The sequence below is a fragment of the Phalaenopsis equestris genome, unplaced genomic scaffold, assembly GCF_001263595.1.
Source record: "Phalaenopsis equestris unplaced genomic scaffold, ASM126359v1 Scaffold000428, whole genome shotgun sequence".
NCBI lineage: Eukaryota > Viridiplantae > Streptophyta > Magnoliopsida > Asparagales > Orchidaceae > Phalaenopsis > Phalaenopsis equestris.
Genome location: NW_018164869.1, coordinates 2,867,359 through 2,888,945, shown reverse-complemented (window position 1 = coordinate 2,888,945; position 21,587 = coordinate 2,867,359). Strand labels below are relative to the sequence as shown.

At 35.3% G+C, this 21,587-nt stretch overlaps 1 protein-coding gene across 2 annotated transcripts in view; it reads left to right on the top strand.

Moving 5' to 3' along the window:
* The first annotated feature begins 7,816 nt into the window (after nucleotides 1-7,816).
* The window catches only part of LOC110027412 (glutathione S-transferase 2-like), a 53,873-nt gene continuing 40,102 nt past the window's right edge, over nucleotides 7,817-21,587 (top strand). Inside the window, exons 1-6 of one of the 2 annotated variants that reach the window (XM_020728843.1) lie at nucleotides 7,817-7,988; nucleotides 8,116-8,172; nucleotides 8,256-8,341; nucleotides 8,469-8,540; nucleotides 18,688-18,741; nucleotides 18,831-18,906. In XM_020728843.1, coding sequence (XP_020584502.1) covers nucleotides 7,904-7,988; nucleotides 8,116-8,172; nucleotides 8,256-8,341; nucleotides 8,469-8,540; nucleotides 18,688-18,741; nucleotides 18,831-18,906 — 430 coding nt within the window. In that variant the 5' untranslated portion in view covers nucleotides 7,817-7,903. The remainder of the gene's footprint in view (nucleotides 7,989-8,115; nucleotides 8,173-8,255; nucleotides 8,342-8,468; nucleotides 8,541-18,687; nucleotides 18,742-18,830; nucleotides 18,907-21,587) is intronic. The other variant, XM_020728842.1, reaches the window with a different exon arrangement.

Below are 21,587 nucleotides of genomic sequence, written 5' to 3'. Positions count from 1 at the left end.
CCCAATCAGGCTTTGGATAAGGCCAAATTTTGAAGGGATGCTTAGGCAACTCTTGGGAAAGCTCATCCACAACTTTAAAAGAAGATTTTGGCCGAAAATTAAGAGGGGTTGGAAGGGGGAGAGAAATCCTAGAGGTTAGAAGGGTTCCAATAGTGTGGAAAAATTGTGAGGAATTCTTCGAGAGATTGTAAGAGTGGAGGGAAAGTGAGAGTTTTCTTCCTCTTTGCTACTTCAAAGAGGAATTTTGTGTGTTGTAAAGAAAAGAAGAGATTCAGAGGAACTTCGAGGAGTTTTCTTGGGGAGAAATTAGAGATAAGTTTATTTACTTGTTGTAGTTTGTATGACTTTGATTTTATATATGAATTCCGAGTTTTATTGTGTTTTTCCCATGTAGTTTTCCATGAGATCTGAGTAGTTTTCTCTGTCTTTCTCCTTGCCTTGAGATTTATGAAATGGTGATTTGAATTGGTGAAGCAGTGAAAATGTTTAAGAAATTATGATGATTTTTTTCACTTTGATCTTAATTTACTTTCAATATGGTCAATTGATTTATTAAAATATGTTGAGTTTTACAACTAAAGTGAATATTACATCCAAGATTCAGGGAGGTCAAAGCCCTTGGAAGTTGGGTGCAAATTAATAGGGAAATAATATTATCGGGCGTAGAATTGGAGATTTTTAGAGTGACAGACTAAAATCCCCAATTCGGTTCTATTGTTTGGGTGCTGAAGTGTAGATGTTAGCCCTCAGGCGAGGAGAATGTAGGAGCTCTAAGTGATAGCCGGTAACCTCCCATCCTAGCTGCAGATTGAGTAAACAAGCATAGGATTAGTCAATGTTCTTTATGCATAGACCAAAGGGTAAAGAATAGGTATGCTCCTATTTGACACAATATAATTTGAACTGATTCATTCACTTTATTCATTCTCTATAATTTCTTGACAAGGAGAATGATGCTTTCTTATATATTGAATATCACATTTGTACCTTCATTAATATATTTAGTTATTTAATAGTAATTAAAATTACATATTTATTTCAATTGTCTATTAGTGACAGATAAGCAAGTTGAACTTCGTTGTTGTGATTAAAGTATTACCTTTCTAAAATCTTAGTTCGTAGTTCTAAACTTACTCCCTGTGGGATCGACATCTAGGACTCCATTAGAGCCCTATATTACTTGAACAATACATATATTTGCGTTGATAAGTGTGACTTTACAATTATTGAATATTTATTACGTCCATATTTATCTTATATTTTTAAGCATATATAAAGTCGCGGTCAATGGTCTCCTAGACCCATTAGCCCTGGGCTAAGATCCAACTAAGACAAGTACATGAAGGACCCAAAATAGATGATTCTATTGGTTCATGGCTCACATAAAGTGGTTGTCATCCCAATTTTATCGAAATATCCAACTTAGCCTTCTTTGCCTCCTAAACCTACCCAAATTACAAAAATACCCTCAAACCATAAGTTTGGCCAAAATTTCCAATTTTACCCAAAATACCCAAATTTGTTAAAAAGTAATTTCAAACAATTTCAAACTACCCAAATTACTCAAAACCACCAAAAATTACCAAAATTACCAAAATACCCCTAAATTTGCCAAAATTATAAAAATGACATTGGTGGCCCAAACCCTCCCAAAACCTCCAAAATCATCTCAAATATCCCCAAAACCAATTTGTACCCTTCAATTAAACCCAATTTAATCAATATAACCATTTTGACCAAAACCCCTAAATTGTCTTTATAGGCCTAATTACCACAATTCATCTCAAATGTCCGTCAATTTGATCCCAATTTCCTCCAATTTCAATTCCAAACTCAAATTCATCATGCTTACAATCATTTCAAACCAAATCCAAGCTTAATTGACCAATGCTTTGAGCTCAATTTTGATCCTCAATTTTGATCCAAACTTCAATTTTGATCCAAACTAAAACCCCCAATTTTGACCATATGACCCAATCTCACCCAATTGAACCCTATAGCTCACTCAATTGCCTCAATTTGGATCAAAAAATTTTCCTAACATTCCTACTAATCAAATTGAGCCCTCAATTGGCCCTGTTCAAGTCTCAATTCCACTCAATTTCAACCCAAATTCAAAATCCCTAAATTTGCCCCAATTTAGCCACATGCCCAAATGTCACCTAATTGAATGCCCAAACCCCAAAATTGACACCCAATTGATGTTGAGAACTCTTCATGATATTTCCTTAAACCCCATTTTTCTTAAACCATTTTTAACCATCAATTTGGACTTAACCCAACTTTAGCCCAACCTAAACCCAAGTCTAACCCAACATCCCCAAAATGACCAAATGCTGAAAATCCTTCAAATTGAACCTCCAAATCAAATCAAAATCACCCCAAAACTTTTCTAAACTCCTTGTGACAATCATCCAAACCAAATTGATCAATCAATTGAGCTCAATGCCATGGCTAGTCTAACCCAAACCCAACTTCTAGCCATTTTGGCCCAAATTGAACCCATGCACCAAAATTGACTAAGTCATGCAAAGTGACCAAATTAATGACACCACAGCCACTAAGTACACTCTGTGACCAGCCTAGACCCACCTAAACCACCCAAAGTGGCCTATGGACCAATGGTTCCCTAAATTAAGGGATTTCATTCCATTTTTGGGTCTAAGCCAAAATATCTTCACCATCATGACAAACCATTAATGGTTAATCATAATTAACCCTCCCTCTGGCTCACCTGACTTCTCTGGCCACCACCTCTGGCCTTGTCGGCCAGCCTAATGGCCGGAAAACACAAAAACTGAGAGCCCACATGATTTAACTGAAACCCAATTTCACCCATCCAATGTGTCCAACTCTGATTGGTATTTAGCATTTTAAAGCCCTCCACATAAGCACTTAATTGAACCCAAATTGAAGCCCTGAGCTCCACCCTTAGCCCCTCTATTTAAACCACCTTCTCCATGGCCAAAGGAGAGCTAACCAAAATCCTTGGGGGAACTCTGCCAAAATCTCACCAGAGACTCTCCAAGCCTTCCTTAAGCTAACCATTTTTTCCCCTCTGTTTCCTCTGTGAGAATTTAATTTTGAGCTCAAAATTAGGCCGGAACCATGACACATTTCTACACAGCCCCACAATGAACCAAACTCCAATTAACTTCCCCACAGTGAGCCCCACAGTGAGAGGAGTTTATCCCCCATAAAAGCCCCCTCTCAAACAGCCTCTAGCATAGCTCTAGACCAGCACTTGAAATCGAGTTTGATCAAAATCATACCTTGATAATTCATCAGGGCCTGAGACTTCATCTAGAGGTTCGTTGGACCCAATCAAAGCTAGCACGACCATCTGATTGAGGCCTCCTCTCTCAGACAAAGGTATTAAGCTCTAACCTTAGCCCGAGCTTCTTTTGATTCTCCATGTGTAATGGCTTGATTTCATGCTTGATAAACTGTATGTACGTCTTGAGTAGATAAAGGTTTAGAAACAAACCCCATGTGATTTGGTTGAGTTTAGGAAAAGATCTTAGTTTTAGTGTGAACGGTTCTCGGGTTATGTCATTTGAGGACGATAACGGGGAGCCGCCCGATCGCGCGTTTATTTCATCAACAGAGGAGATCAATCCATACCAACCTTTGGTGCGAAAAGGCTAGCCGCGTGGCAGCTGAGGTGGATGGCGACATCAAATGGCGGAGCGTCGCGTGTGAGTTTGGAGCCATTGTAGGATGAGCTGGTGCTGCGTGTTTAAGTAAGAAAATACAAATTTTCTGAATTATTTTTAATATCTGATCTTCAAAAATTCATATCTTTCTCTAAAAAAATCATAAAAATAAAAGAAAAATATCTCTTGCTTAGTGAACAGAGGAGAATAATGTAGACTAAAAATTAAAAATTATTTTCTTACTCCATGATTTTTAATGAATTAAATACTCTCTAGAGTATTTTAATTCATTATGATCAAACATTGCTCACCATGGCCTGAAATTTTGAGGGTTTGTTCCTCATAACAAATACTATGTCTTCTAATTTTTCCAAGGTCAGAGGGCATCGTTATGCTTCTGACATTAATTTTCATGCTAGCTTCTAACCCTAATTTTCCCTAATTTTCAAGCTAAGATGACTATGTTGGCTTATTTTAATTATATAAATTAAAAGATCACTCAAAAAATTATGGGATCAATTTTGTTGGGTTTCTTGTGGTTTGAAGAGCTTAGGAAAAATATTGTGATGATTTGAATAATTTTGTATCTTTTTTTCATTAATTAAATATTTTTACCTTGTATTAATTTATTTAAATTAAATATAAATCAAAATTTGACAAAATCAATTCCACATTGTTCATAAAAATCATTTTAACTCAGTTAAAAATTTCAAATTTATTTAAGTTAATTTGTCCATTAAAGTGGATTTTGTAAGTGAAAATAATATTTTTGCACAAAATAAATTATATTATATTAAATTAAATAAGCTTAGAAAAATTATGAAAAATAATTTTCAAAGTTCCTTGTGATTAAAGGCATTTAATAAAAATAAAATCCATTTTTGTGAAAATATTTTATTTTAAAAATATATTTTGAATTAAAAATAATTAAAATAATCAAAATTCTAAAAAGTGGAAAAGTAGTTCAAAATATGTCCAATTGTTTCCTGGTCACTTGGGACACCTTAAAATATTTTTCTTGATTTTTCTAAATTAAAAATAGATTTCTAAAGGTCTAAAAATGCATTTTACTTATTTTCCATTAAAATACATATAATAAATTCAAAATAAATCATAAAAATATAAAATTTATTCCTCTAAGTTTCTTGGACTTATGAGGGTTTAATAAAAAATTAAATGTGATTTTTGAAGATTAAAACATATTTTTGTATTTAAATAGTTATTAAAAATGACCTTTAAATAATTATAATAATTACAATATTATTCAAAAAATCATAAAATTTTTGACTAAGTATTCTTCTGACCTATGAAAACCTCCAAGAAATTTTCTATAAATTAAAACTTAATTTTGATTTACAGTATCAACAAAATCATAATTTCCCTAATCATCACGATTTGGAAGTTAATTAAGATCAAATGATTCTTAAGTGATGGGCTTATGCTAGAAAGTTGATAATTCACTTGTTTTAAGCCTAAAATTGGTGATGATTTGATCTTTCAATAAGAATATATGTCACTTAAGAACAAATTTTGACCACCACCTTTTTTCCCTTATGATTTTTAAGGGCTTGGCAGTGACTTATGCTCGATGTCTAAACTCAATTGATTGGATTTAGAAGATAATATGATTGAGGATTAACATCTTTTAAGCACTTCAAACCCATGGGCACCAAATCTTTAATAACTTGAGCTTGGCTTAGTGGCATTCATCCATATAACTCGTAAGTAAAGTGTCAAATTGACTAAAGCCCCTTATCCTTGAGATAATTGAATTATCAAGTTTCACTGGGCAATGGGGTAGCCACACTCTAAACTCGGATGATTAATGGAACAATTTGATAAGTTCAGAAATGAACTCAAAATAGTTCAATAGATCTTCAAAGTAGTTCAGGGTCATACCCCGAGCACTTAGAAATCTTTTGGATATTTTGAAGGACAAGTTGAACTTGCCATATTTTGTTATAGAATCATCCACTAAGAACTTCAGAGGCTCAATAAACTCATACATTGGGGATGGATAGCTATAAGTTCATCTACTCCTAAAATTTAAATTCTTTGCAAAATTATATACATGTTTTGCAAAGTACTAACCTTTCAGGTGGAGGAACGAGAAGAACCGACATGTACACTTTTAAATTATTGCATTTACCTTTATGTATTTCTTGCATCAAACTTGCATGTCAAACAACAATGTCACTCTGCATGAAAACCAAAACTTCTAGGATAGCCACAAAACCGAAAACATAAATTTAAAAATCAAACAAGATAAAATTCACCGCCACAACATTCAAAATATAAAACAACTCCAAATTTAATCACAAACATAACAAAATAAAAACTGCAACTAAATTAAGATGTCACTATCAGATGATCGAGAATCCCTTGGAAGAGGTAACCTACGGTTGCTAACGAGACTTCCCACGGTCTAAATGAAAGTATGGTACTCATTAGGTTGAGTTTAGTAAATTCATTTGGACTAAGTGAATCCAAAAAAAAATAGTGGTATCGGAACGAGGGAACCGTAAGATCCTAATCGGCCTAATCGGTGGTCCTAATCGGTGGCACTCTAATCAACTTTAATATGCCCCATAATATTTAAATAAATCTAACATTAGGACATTTGATTTGACATCATGACTTGACACATTAGAAAACTTAAACTTGCCAAAACGATGAGTTTGAAACTAGCGTCGTAGGCGGCACAATCATCTTCAATAGCAAAACATGTATACACCAGCTAAACCATCATTTCCTTAGAATTAAACAACAAACCATATGACTTCGAGGTTGTCCGCCTAGTGCGACATAAATCCTCACATCTTTCAGGCTGTTCATGTGATTGTTTCACACGGATGTAAGCCCTAATTAAATAAAATTGGTAGAATGAAACATTTGAATATTTCTCTACAAAACTGAAGTCAAACCATAGGGTAGCTTGGGAAGTCACCGAGGTTCTCCTCCGGAGCTATGACATCCTCTAGTCTCTCTTCCTTTGGATTCCATAATATGTTACAAATTTGAGTCATTCCTCTTTCACACCTCTTTATCTGATCTCTTTGAAAAGTCATATCCTTTGAAACTTCTTGAAGACAATATCTTTTTATTGAGAGTTTTCTTATGTGACTTCAGTTATCTAAGATGAAATTAACTATAAGGGTTTAACTTTATAAGAAACTTTTCCGAACTTAGCTTAATATAAAAACCTATTTAATTTTTCATATTAAATAGGGAACTTGTTGGCTTATAAATAAAAATGATTTTCGCATATCAAACGGATGTCATATGTTTCTTAGTTTATTTGATCGAGCCTCGCATCGAGCCTCGCAAGTCTTATGTTTATCTTTCGAGATAGATACATGACTTGAGGTGTAGTGCTCTTTCATTTAAACTATGAAAGATATGAAATCAGTTTGATTTCATATTTGTCTAAACTTATATATATGTAAATTAAATGTCTTTCCGAAGTGGGCGACGAGATTTCGATTCCGGTGACCGATTCCAACGGGCAACTCCTCAACTTTTTAGTGCTGACATCGTGGTATCCTCTTCACCAACAACTCCTTCATAGTTTGCTCTTACTTTGATTCAAATTGGGCAGAAGATCCTATCACTAGAAGATCCATACTAGGGCATTGTACATTCGATGGTGAAATTTTGATCTCATGAAAATTTCAAAAACAAACGACGACAGCCAAATCTTCCACAGAAGCAGAGTATCGTGCATTATTTTTGACTACAACAAATGTTATATGGATTCAAAGACTATTAGCTTAATCTCACCAATTTATGGACATTCCCGCTACTATTTCCTGCGACAACACATCCGCTATCGCTATGAACAATCAATCTTCCACCCTCACACCAAACACATAGAAATTGATCATCACTTCATTCAAGATCAAATTGCAGGAAAGATAATTAGAGTCCAACATATAGCCATCAAGATCAGATTACAAACATCTTCACGAAAGCTTTATCTACATCTAGTTTCCAACGACTTAGAAATAAACTTAACATCTATCCACTAGATTTATTTAATAAATTCAATGTATCTATTAAATGTTATTCCGGATTCAAAAGCATATGTATTTAATAAATTCGAATTTATGGGATTTCCAAAAATTTTATTTAATGTAAATCCTGATTGTTGCAAGACACCCCCTACGCACATCATATAGTATTATAGCCACAGCCCTCCTTTCTCCGCCCTCTTTAGTCCTACTCCGTTCACATTTCAGGTCGATCTCATGGGGGATACGGCGAAGCTTCAACTCTACTCCTACTGGCGGAGCTCTTCTTCCCATCGCGTACGCATCGCATTGAATCTCAAAGGCCCGTAAACAGGATAAAAACCCTAACTTCACAAATTTAAACTGATAAAACTTCCTCCTTTCCCCTTTAGGAATATTGTGTTTTAGTTTCGGATTGTAGCTGATTTGCTCATTCCTCTCTGTAACAGGGTTGGCGTATGAGTACAAGTCCGTTAACCTTTTGAAGAATGAACAGTCGAGTCCTGGTCTGAAACTCGCTGTTTTCGTTTTTCTTTTGTTATCATTTTTTTTTTAATTTGTGTGATTAAGTCTGGGGATTTGATTGCAGAGTTTGCTAAGTTGAATCCACAAAAATGCGTCCCGGTGCTGGTGGATGGAGATACTGTGATTGCTGACTCTTTTGTGATTTCATTGGTGAGTTGTTTACTCGTTCCGATTATCCAGGAGAGTTTTTTGGGAGAGAAATATTGGCTCTTGATTATGAGACATGGAACTGGAACTTGCTGTCTGAGATGGATTTTGTTTGCTTTCTTTGGTATAGTATTTGGAAGACAAGTATCCCGAGCATCCTCTATTGCCCAGGGATTTGAAGACTAGAGCTCTCAATCTTCAGGTAAACCAGGAATAACCGACTCTGTAATATCTGTTTGGGTTGCTTGAGTTATGGGTTTGGTTTACAATTTATGGTATTTGTTTTCAGTTTAGGCCTCCGGCATTTGGAAATTTAAGATGAAACTGTTCATAGACTATTGCATGGTTGAATGCTTGCTGCGGTAGAATGAGAAATTGAATGTCTTAATTTTGCACGAAGATCTCACATACAAATAGATAAAATGAGGGTGACAAATACAACAAGGACAACAACAAGAACAACAAGCCTTTATTTAATGAATCTTTTTTCTCCATTGTCCTACTGAGTGTCTTATTTTCATTTAATTCTAATAAATTAAGATTATTTTTTATACAATATGCCTAAGTCTTTTTAGGTCTTCCTCTGTCTTTCTTGACATAAGTCAAATCTAAAACATCTACTCTTCTTACTGGATCATCAGATGGTCGACGTTTAACGTGACCAAACCATTTAAGATGACTCTCTCTAATCTTGTCCGCCACTGCAGCTGCACCAACCTTATCACGAATATATTCATTTCGCATTTTGTCTCTAAGTGTCAAGCCACTCTTCCACCTAAGCATTCTCATCTCAACAATACTTAGCTTTGTTTTATGCCTATAGGTCAACATTCTGCGCCATAGAGAATTGCAAGTCTCACCACCTTTCTATAAAATTTTCCTTTCAGTTTAAGATGAAGGGGAGAAATGACACATCAAAATTTTTATGTAAAGAGCTTGAAAAAAAATGTAATCATAAGGTCTATCCTAATTCAAATAAGGTTTATGGTTACATTTATCATTTCAATACTTTGAGATTATGTTTAGAGTAACATATGTTTATTAATCTTAGAATTTTATATCTATTTTTTATTACATTTTTCTTGCAATCATTTTGTATAATTCTTATAATAGTTAATAATAACCATAGTCATCGCCGAAGGGTCTATCAAAATTCATTAAATCATTTTTGAGGAAATGCTTAAAAGTTGATGATTTGTCCAAACAACTAAGATGAAGGGTTTGATTTCTCTTGCTGGAAGTGATCATGGAGGCTTCTCTGCTTGCTTGGATTCAAGAAGAGCTATAAAGATTACAAGAATTCTAGGTGACTTATGACATATAAATTTTCTTTTTAATGAAATTTATCTTAACGAACATACATCAAATCTTAGGTGCCGTAAGTTCTAAATTCTAAACCATAAACACTAAGTAATTCACTATTTTAATTAAGTTACAAAAGTTTGGGTTTCTCCTTAAATGTAGAAGATGAGAAAGTTAGGAGCTCTTGTTTTGTCTCTTATGAATGTGAGAGATTATAGAAATGGTAGAGGGCAATAATGCTGATCAGATAACGACTGTCAGGAAATGACCGTTGGTTGACAACAATGGGGGGATGATTATCAGGATATGATGATCGGATAATGACAGTTGGATGATGACAATTGTTGATGGAGGTGGTTATAAGCATTGGTTGTCAGACAATATTGTAATGCTATTTAATTTCAAATACATGTACCAACTCCACTTTCTTATGTGGATAATGAGAATTCATTTATAATGTTTAAATAAACCATTTTCATTTTGATTTCTTTTTTGGTCAAAGTTTCTAAATATCCATCAAATATCTTAGGTTGATTCATTTGATCGGAAATCATTTCTTTAATATTTAAGTGCCTAATTAATTTTAAAATTATGTGATCTTCTGTCACGACATAATCTAAAACCTTAAAGTGAGATATAAATCACTTTGCTACAAACAAGTTCAATAAAGAACCTTAAAGCGAGATATAAATATTTTTTGTCACATATTTTCTTTGCTCTTTTTCCATGCGTAAATTTTTTTCAGTTAGCCATTTAATTTAATGTAGTTTTTTTTCCTGAAAATGAGTACTAAAAATATTTTGGCTTGTAGAATAATTTAATGGTTAATGACACTTTTATAATCTAGCAATCTCATGAATAAAACTTACATGCATGCATGTCATTATGAGTAAGTAGTAGCATTTTCATTTTAAAATGGACTTAAAACAGATGCATTGACATTTCATTCAAAAAGAACAAAGACAAATTTATTACATTTATCATATAGTAATTTATCCAATATAACATAATATTTTGTCACAGAATTTATTATTTCTCTTTTTCAAAATTGTTTCAATTTATATGTGCTAGTACATTAACGTTCTCAACTAAAACATAAGGGGATGACTCCTTTAATTAATATTCATTTACATTTCATTTCATTTATTACTTGCATTCTTTTTATTATGTATGTAAACAATTGAAATTTTACCATAATTAAACGTAAAATGAAAATATACTTATTTAATGTTACTTATTGTGGAATTATGAGTTTTCTATTTTAGATTTATTCTCATTCATTCCTCTCTTATTATGATGTATTTCTTTCCTTTTTGTTGTTTATTGTGTCTTCGATAAGTTGTAATGATTGGAATTAAGAGAATACAATTTTATCCACCTTTTTTTTTGGTATCAGAGCAAAAGTAGAAATCCTAGCTCTCCTTAGTTGCAGGGCCTCATCTGCTTGCTCCCACAACCGCCAGAGCCTCCCCAACAACCATCCAGCCCGTTCAACAACCAAAATAACGACTGTATCCGCTCTCATCTCTGGCTTCCCAACGAGCTTGAATTGAAACTGTATTGCATCACTGTAAGCCAAAATCTCGTTGTTTGCGTTCAATCCGTCGTTTCCGTCAAAATCATCAGATTAAGGGCTCAGTATCGCATTATTATATGCCGTGATACCGCCATCTACGTCTAGATCTGTTATGTTGTGGAGCCTAAAGCACCCACACATGACAATCAATTGCACAATAGTAGCCGGAAGCCAATTGGGCACGACGCACTCGTGACCGGACAGTGCTCTTGTGCCGATGTGGGCGTGCCTGTGCTGGGGTTCGCAGTGCGGCATAAAGCTTTTGGGCGAGCCAGTGCCAGTTCAAGGGTTCATCTTGAGCAAACAAAATAATTACGTAGATATGCGACATGACCACGCCGTTGGGCGGTTGGTTCTAGAACAATTCTTAAATTTACAATTTCGAGTGATGCCGAAGATACTCTTGCGTGCAGTTTTGTTCGAAAAAGTTCTTATGAAGGAGAGAAGAGTTATGGTGGAGGATTTTAGCGTGTATTTCTCTTGTGAGATCAAGAGGAAGGGTTTGGAGGAAGGTCTTGTAAGTTCCATCGATTGTAAAAATGATATTTGAGTGAGTATTCTGTACATTTTTGGTTTTTCATAGTAAAATTTGTTTGGTGGTGTGGTTCTTTGATTTTTTTCCCATTTTTGGTTCTTCACACATTAAATTTTGGTGTGCTTTTTCTGGAAATATTTAGTTGTGTTTCTGTTTGATTTTTTTTCAATTTTTTTGAATTATTGCAATTCTATTTCACGATGTGGTTTTGATTTTAATTGGATTGAATCCCACATAAAAGTTTATTGCCATCATTCCAACAACGTGGTAGTAAAGCAGAGGTTTGATTCGAGCAAGAGCAAGGGCCGGTGAAGCAAAGACCAAGTGGAGAAACTCAATAGGATGAACTTCATGTTCTTGAGGTTGCAAGTGGAGGATTTGTTGTACCAGAAAAAAATGTATTTGATTTAAGGTACCACTAAGAGGACTAAGTTTATGATTATGGAGGAATGTGAAATGTTGGATCAAACAACCCTAGATTTGATCTATTTATCACTTTCCTCATCTGCTGCATTCAATATAATAAATGAGAAAATCATGGTGGATCTCATGGAGACATTGACAAAGATGTATGTAAAACCATCTGCTTCAAATAAGATTTTTTTGATGAAGATATTATTCAACATGAAGATGATGAAAGATAGTTCAGTGATATAACATCTGAATAATTTCAACACTGTAATGAGTTAGTTGTGTTATGTAGGAATCAATTTAGCTGTTGAGGTCAGACAATTGTTGATATTGTCTTCATTGCCAGACAACTGAGATGGTTTGGTCATGGCGGTGAGTAATTTCTCTGGGAATAAGAAGTTGAACTTCAATAACATTGAGAGATTGGTGTTGAATGAAGAAATTTACAGAAAATTAGCGAATGACGAATCTTCAGGTTCTGCGTTGAATGCAGAAAATAGAGGAAAGAATCTAGACAAGAATATATGCACAGAAAAATTTAAGTCTAAGGGAAGAACGGAGGTAATAATAGAGAAGAGTTCTGGATTTGCAGAAAGAAAGAACATTTCAAGGGGAACAGTAAAGTTCAAAGGAAAGCTGGTGCTGAAAGACAAGAAATGAATATCTCTACAAACACCTCTACAGTTGAAATCCAAGGTGACTCTCTATCCTTAGTCCGTGCTGAATCTTGAATAGTAGTTTCGGGCATCTCTTTTCACGCATGCTTCAATAATGAGGTATTCTAAAATTACACTCAAAGTGATCCGGGGAAGATTTATCTGGGAGATGACAAGGCCTATAATATCTTAGGAAAGAAGGATTTGGATATCAAGTTGTCAAATGGAACAGTCTGGAAGCTTACCAAAGTTAGACATGTTGAATGTCTAAAGAGAAATTTTATATTTGTGAGTCAGCTGACATAGTCAGAGTTTGTGATTACTTTCACAAGTGATCGTGAAAGGCGACCAGGGGGCAATAGTGATGGCTCGATGCAACATTGAATGCACTTTTTACCTGATGAATAAAATGACAAATTTCATTGATGTGGTTAGAACCAAGGTGGATGTAGATCTATGACACTGTAGGCTTGACTATATGAGCAAGAAACATATGAAGTCTTTACTTTCAAAGAATAAACATTAGGGTTTAAAATTAGTAGATCTAGATTTATTTGAATATGATATATATGACAAGTAGAAGACATTTTTTTCTCTAAAAGTAGATCAGTTGTGAAGTCAAAGAAACTGAAGTTAGTGCATACTAATGTATGGGGTCTTACTATTTTGTGCATTGGAGAATCTCATTATTTTGTCACTTTTATTGACGATTGCACCAGAAATGTATGAGCTTTCTTCTCAAAACAAATATCCGGCGTATTTGAAGTGTTTAAGAAGTGGAAGATTATGATAAAAAATGAGATAGACCTGAAGCTAAAGTGTCTCAGATCAGATAATTTGGGTGAGTATCGCGATCAGAAGTTCAGGAATTTTTATGCTATACAGAGGATTAGGCATGAGCTCACTGTCCCAAGGACACCGTAGCAGAATTGTGTGGTTGAGAGTATGGATATAATAATCATAAAGCGTACTAGGAGCATGATACTGCATGCAAGTTTGGCAAAAAAGTTTTGGGCTGATGCTGTAAATACTGCAGTTTATTTGATTAACTATGGTTCATCAGTACCTTTAGAGGAAGGCTTGCCTTAAAAGACTGGATTGACAAGGAGGTAAATCAATCTTATTTAAAAGTATTTGGGTGTTCGACATATGCTTATGTTGATGCAGGGTCTAGAAGTAAGCTTGGCTCAAAATCTGTCTTGTGCACCTTCATTAGGTATGTCTTAGATGAGTTTGGGTTTAAGTTTTAAGATTATCAAAATCAGAAATTTATCAGGAGCATGAATGTTATATTCACTGAAATGGAGATGTACAAAGACAGTGTCTGAACTCAGAATCGCCCGTCAATTACTTTTGAAGAGTCCAAGTATGTTAAGATAGAAGACACCGGTGATCAGGACAGTGAAGAAAGAAGTGCTCAACTAGATGGAACACAAGAAATTTCTCAGTCATCTGCTACTAAAGTCAGGAGGTCTAGTAGAGTGATATGACCGATACCCATGTATTCTTTGTTGTTGCACTATTTGTACTTAACTGATAGTGATGAATCAAAGTGTTTTAAGAAGATCACTCAAGTTAAAGATTTAAGGGAGTGAGTGCTTGTCATGGATGAAGAATTGCAATTTTTGGAGCCAAATCAAACTTGGAGATTTGACGGTATTACCAAATGATAAAAGAGCACTAAACAACAAGTGAGTCTGCAAGCTGAAAGATAACTCAGATGCTACATGCGCTACAAGATAAGACTTGTTATAAAGGAGTTCCAGTAGAAGGAAGGAGTGGACCGCACATAAATTTTTTTCAGTGGTGGAGATGACGACCGTCAAGGTTGTGCTAAGTCTGTTAACAGAAGATACTACATGTGGAGTGGATGGATTTAAAAATAGCTTTCTTACATGGAGATCTGGTGGATGAATTATACATGGTGCAACTGTAGAGTTATGTTTTCGGGCTGCAAAAAATTTTTGTACTTTCAACTTTGGAGTTTGAATGCAATACTATCACCGAGGTTAGATGGGAGATGATTTAGCTACAGTGTTTTATGATAGAATTGGGCAAGGAGCAGAAGATTGAAAAGTTCCATAGTGATAGTAGGAGTGCAATTCATCTTGTTAAATTTGATATTTTTAATGTTAGGAAAAAACACATACAGTTGATGTATCACTTTATATATTTTTTCGTAGAAGATGGGTAGTTGTTCTTGAAGAAGATACACAACTCAGAATCCTGCAAACATGTTGACAAAGGTGGTAACCATCGAGAAACTGAAACTATGCTTGATTTCAGTTGAAGTCCATGAAGGTTGATGTCGGGAGTGAGTTATACCATGATACATGACTATGAAGATGGTACAAATGAAGATGCAAATCTGGAGGACAGGTGCTAGGTGTTATTAGTCTCCAAGCGAGATTGTTATGTTGTGGAGCCTAAAGCACCCACTCACGATAGCATCAACATAGCAGTAGCAGGAAACCATTTTGGGCGCGGAGCACCCACGCTTGGACAACATGTATGCTTCTACAAACAAAGAGCGTGGGCACGCTCTTGCAGACAGAGGGCTTGGCGTGCCAATGCCAATATGGGTGTGTCCGTGCTGGAATTCACAGTGAGCCCGTGCTGCTTTCGGGAGTGCCGACGTTGGTTCTAGGATTCATCGAGAGCAAGCGAAATAATTAAGCTGTTATGCAGTGCGATCACGCCGCCAGACGATCGGTTATTGAATCGTTCTTAAATTTGCAATTTTGAGCAATAGGAAATACTCTCATGTGCGGTTATGTCTGACAAAGTTCTCTTGAAGGAGAGAAGAGTCAAAGAGGAAGATTTTGGCGTGCATTTCTATTGTGAGATCGAGAGGAAGGGTTTGGAGTAAAGTCTTCTAAATTTCATGGATTGTAGAGAGGAAATATGAGTGAGTATTTTGTATATTTTTTATTTATTATAATGAAAATTTTTTGGTGGTGTGACTCTGTTGTTTTTTTCTTTTTTGATGTTTTTCCACATTAGTGCTCTTTTTAGAATTGTTTTGATGTGCTTCTATTTGATTTTTTTCTTGTCCTAGTTTTCTCTAATCAGTGTCATCATATTTGATGCATGCAATTGTCTGATGAATCGAATGATCAAGAATTAACGAAATTAAGTTAAATGTCGTACCCCATTTATTTCCCCTCTCTTAGTTTTTGGTTTCCCACGGTTGGGTGGTTTCGTGATTTTTTGTTATAGCAGGGCATGAGCAGAGAGGTGATGACTGTGTGTCTGAGAGCCGAATCTCTATATGGGCAATAACTAGAAATCTCACTTTCGTGCTAATTAGGACATTTATTTTCTTTCTTATGTTTCCATTTTAACATTTTGTCGTGAATGGGTACACTTCTTCATTTTTGGTAATTGTATTGGGTGATGAACTTGTGTCAAAGACTATGAACTTGGTTTGTGGGCTTCTGTATGGGCAATTAACAAGAAATCAACGAAGTAAAGGGTATAGGGGGAGGAAGAGAGGATTTCAAGTAATTTTTAGGGAGAATTCATATAGGGCGACCCCTTGGAGATAAATATTGACACATTTTTATACATGGGTTAAATTCATATCCGAGCTAATAATTTATGAATATCCTAAAAGGTTTATGAATTTCATGTTGTTTGCACTTGACGACGAGCTTGAGACGAGCTTGAAGAAACTCATTGTAGGGCTGCTTTGTCAATTCAGGTGAATAATATTGTGCTAACTTAAAATAACTTTCTATAGGTTTCTATGTGATTATGTGTTTGACACTTACATATAAACTTTTCTGCATATTGTGAATTAATACCTATATTGGCTGTATGAATGCAAACTTGATTTGTTCTTTACCATATGATTTTACTATGCTATGAATTAGAGAAATATATATATGAAATTATTGCTTGCAGGTATTAGCATACTAGAATTCATTCATGTGACATATGAAATGCCTATGATGAATATTTGTTATAGGAATTATGATTGAAGAAATATCACAAGTGATATGATATTTATGCTATTACATGAATACTTGCAAGTACGGATTGTAAGAACGATGAGATTCTCAGCTTTTGGTATTTAGGCGGTGACAAAATTCTGGAAACTGTTGGGATCAGATAGGGACAAAATGTAGGAAATCGTTGGTGCCATAACTGCTATGTGGGGGGCTAACATTTATCAATAGTTAATATAGTCTTCAGGCTAGGTGACGACTCAATGACATGGCATGACATGATAATAGTTGAGACATATAATTACAAATGACATTCCTATGATTAGAATGATGACTCTTACCAATATGCTTATGAATATATTTATGGTGAAACATGAATGAATGATTACAGGTTTTATACTGCAGTCATGATTTTCTATATTACATAACTTTTTTCTTTTTGATGGTTTATATGATTATAATATATTGTGACGTGTTGTGGACATGTACATAAGTTATATATGAGCATGTGTGTTCTATAAAATTTTATTTAGCCTTGGTTATTTTGCTAAGCTTATTGTAGCTCATTTTAAGTTGTTGACTTTTAGGAAGAGTTAAGGAGTGCCAGGGCGAACGGTCAGTTGTGACTTGCATAGATTTTGAATTTCATAGTTTTGAGAACTTGTACAGACTTTTGAGTATGTAGTTTTATTATTTAGATTTAACAGCTCTGTATAAATATATATGTTGTGGTGATGTAATTTTACATGAGTCCGAGTATATATGAATATGAATGATTTATAAAATGAATTGTATCAAGTATGTTTGTGGCGATTTAGTTAGATTAGTTTATCACCTATCGGCTCTTGATTTTGCAAGTCATGATAAGTGTTCGTGAGAATTTAGTCTGACCAAATCTTTCGCCTCTGTCACACCACACTCCAATAGACCAAAAGCAAGGGAGAAGGAATGACCAATGCTTTATAGCTAAAGATCCCGCCACATACATATCTATTAATGCAATGAATGCACATTTCCAATGGCTTAATCCTCAACCATTGTCAAATGCAGGTCCATTATTCAATCATCGGGAGAACTGCTAGAGTTGTGGCATCTCTTATTTTTTTTATGTTGATGTCCCTTTGTTATTTTTGCACTATAATATGCATCTTAATAATTTCCACCTCGAATGAGACTCCATATCATTCATCATGCCTCCTCAAACTGAAGCATTATTATACCATCAAGTGTAATACGCAAAAAGATTTTTCATGTCCAAAAAGATTATTCAACCCTCGAAACTTGTGTTGGTCACTGGCTCTTGAAACTTTTTCAAGCATACTATAACGTGACAATTGATTTTAACTGAGCATTTGATTTAGTACCACATCTTAAGTTGAGTAGTTTATTAAGGACCTAAATTAAGATCAGAACACTAATTAATAGATACTATTAACCTAAAAGCTTTTATCAAAGGCCACTGCTTTCAAAATGGGATTATTTTCATTCTTATGCATATCTCATCCATCAAGAAATGGTATTCCTTCATTTTTTTTTTGTTTTCTCTTAAACAACAGTTTTTTAACACTATCAAGTCTTATACATCAAGTGCTCATCCTACCACATTGAGCATTTGTGGGAGACGCATGTTGAAGGTGACTAACCCATGAGATCAATTAAACCACCTGAATGACTTTATCCCAACCAACCCTCAGCTTTGAGGATGGCAATTTGGTAGGAGGGTGAGACATTCAGGCCTAAGGCTACTAGAAGATGGACACTTTAGATAAAATCTTAGCTAATGTATATGACACTATTACTGGTATATTAGGATCTCAACTCTTTTTTTCACTTTTTTTTGTGGGCTATTTTGTTCTATTTTAACAATTATGACTTAAAAATCTAGACCAACAATCTAACAATCTTTTTTCTTTTCTTAGGTAGCAAGTATTGTGGGGTCCAGCATTCAACCTTTTCATAACCTTAGTGTTTTGGTAAGTTTGTTTTGGGGAAAAATTTTGATGCTTATTTGATTAGTTGTTGCAATATTCCCCGATCTAACTATTTGAGATGGTGATGCCAGAATTATATCGAGGGGAAGCTTAATGCTAAGGAGAAAGTTGCTTGGGCTCAGTATCATATCAATAATGGCCTTGAAGGTTAGTCTTTGCACAGATTGATAGATATTTTCTCTCATGAATGATATGAATCATCTTCATTGTTGAACATAATTTTGGATTTCCTTAAAGGCAAGGTATTTTTATTGTAAATATCATTAGATATTGTATGTGAACACAATCAAATCACACAAACTCATCCACATCAGTTTTATTATTCAGTGGATTAGGAAATAAGTTGTTCATGATTACGTCTGAAAAAATGTGATTTATATATATATATATATATATATATACAAAAGCCCGAATGCACATTCATTGCGAAAAGGAAAAGATACAAAAAGTTTAGTGAGTGGGTGCTAAGAACCCACTCACAAGGTATGCAACTCGTACAAAATGCAAAAGTACAAGTATACCTCAAAACAAAAGCTAAAAAATAAAGGTGTTCGGAATCAAATAGAGAGATGGCATATTGTAAGGAGCGATGAATAACACGTAGCAAGTGTGACAATCACCGAGCAATAACACATAGTATATCTGGAAGTCGCTGAGGAATAAGATAACGCAATCACTGCAGAATCCCATGAAGCCTTAGGAAACAACCACCGATGACACCAAACATCGATGAAATACGCCGGAGTAACACCACCCCAAACACCGTGGTACTACAGGGAATAACACAAGCAAAACTACCCGAGTTTATGGCGCTAAGAAATAACACGACGATACTCCGAAGAATAACATGTAAAAACCCGCGGACCCAGGGAACGCAATAACACCAAAATTGCAGAATACTACCAACAATAACTTCACGAATAACACCTACAGAATGAAATAACACCAAGAGACAGCGGAATACTCCCAGGAATAACACGATGAATAACTCAGCGAATAACACCCTGGAAATGCGATAACACGAAAATTGCGAAAAACTACCAACAGTAACACACGAAACATTCAAAAATAACACCAAAAATACTACTTCCTGGAGATAATGCAGAACTCTAAACTTCACCAAAAATGCAGTGTGCTGAGGTAGGTTAATCCCTTCTCACTTCCTTAAAGTGTTTACCTCTTCCCCTCACCTTGGTGCTAGAGAGGGAGTTAAGTAAAAATGAGTATGTGGGTCGTTACCTGAGAGCAAGAAAAGGTCATCATGTATACTCCCGAGTTCTCGCATTCCTTTATTCTTCTTCTTAGATGTTTGCATCTGCCATTCCTTAGCCATTGAATGTTTCATCTGATCATCAACAAAATGTTGATCCAAAGGTTGTTGAATGGATGCATGTTGTTGCACATCATGAGCATGGTTGTTTGCAGATTGTTGCACTTATTGAGGTTGACACTCCTTCAAGATTGGAGAGCCCACAACAACAATGTTCAGAAATTCCGGATTAATATGAGTAAGATTTTCCTGCATAATTGGAAGACCTTCTTCCTTAGCACTTTGTGGAGGCTGAGTGGTGAATGATTGCCCGCGGGGCCAATTGAAACTACAACAATGACAGCAGGTGGACTAAGTGCTTCGGTTACTAGTATAGTATTGGGATCAGAGTTGCCCATTTGATGATCAAGAGTTTCATTAACCTTGCAAATTGAAGGGTTCTCAACAGGTATGCTTGGGGCCGGGTCAGGAGGTGGGGGATCTCAATAGGGGCATTATGCTTTAATGGTTTTAAATGAGGGTGTAAATAATAACAATTAGAGTTAGAATGGCCGAACATATGACAATTAGAGCAATACATAAGTAAAATGTTCAATAACAACCCTTTGACAATAGCCTTATTGTGTGAGCCTAGCCAAATTTCCTCTGGAGCAGTTAAAGTGATGTCCCTTTCAACAAACACTTTGACTTCAGAAGGAAGGGAAAGATTGAAAGTGGGAATGTCCATTTTGAAAGGTTTACCATAAATCGTTGCAATAGAGTACAACACTTGTTTGCTAAAATAATGGAATTTCAGACTAGTGAGGCGAATTCAGACCAGAATGTTTAATGGTTCAGTCTGTGGGTTGAAATTTATGGTCCATTTCAAAATCTTCATAGCGCGGTTATAAATCCAAACGAATCGTCTCACAAATAAGTTTGTGTAATCCTCTTCATTGTTAAGTTGAATAAGGACGTGCTGCTCATCTAATAATCCAATTTTTCACTCCCTAATAAGGTGCATTGGCTCAAATTTCTTGCGAATAATCTCAATTTTGGGATGGCTATAAAGAAATTTTCCGACCAAATTCAAACGATAAGAGGAAGCAAACAAATTACATTCAGCTTCGGTAAAGTGGATGACCGACTGCACATTTTTCTTACCAGCTTTCTTAATGAAACTAAACTCGCCACCCTCCGACAGAGCAAAAGAAAACGGGAACAAACAGGATTTAGGAGTACCCGAAGCACGAACACCATCAAAGGGTTGCAACATAGGAGCGGTCCAAAGCCATTGCCGATGCACGGAGATGCAGGAAAGGGAAACTGCACAGAGCGCCATGGAGGTGCCAACAAAGGGAAAAACCCTAGCGGAGCATCGAGCTTCAACAACATTATATATATATATATATATATAGATATGTTAAAAAGAAATCGATATTTGACAGTCCCAAATATCGATTTTCCATGTGCTTATTGGCCCCATGATGAGAGCCCGCGCCATGTGCCTAAAGTTCCAAAGCCTTAGCGCCGTGGTGGGATCAAACCCTTGACCAGAGGGGACTTACAGCGACCCCGC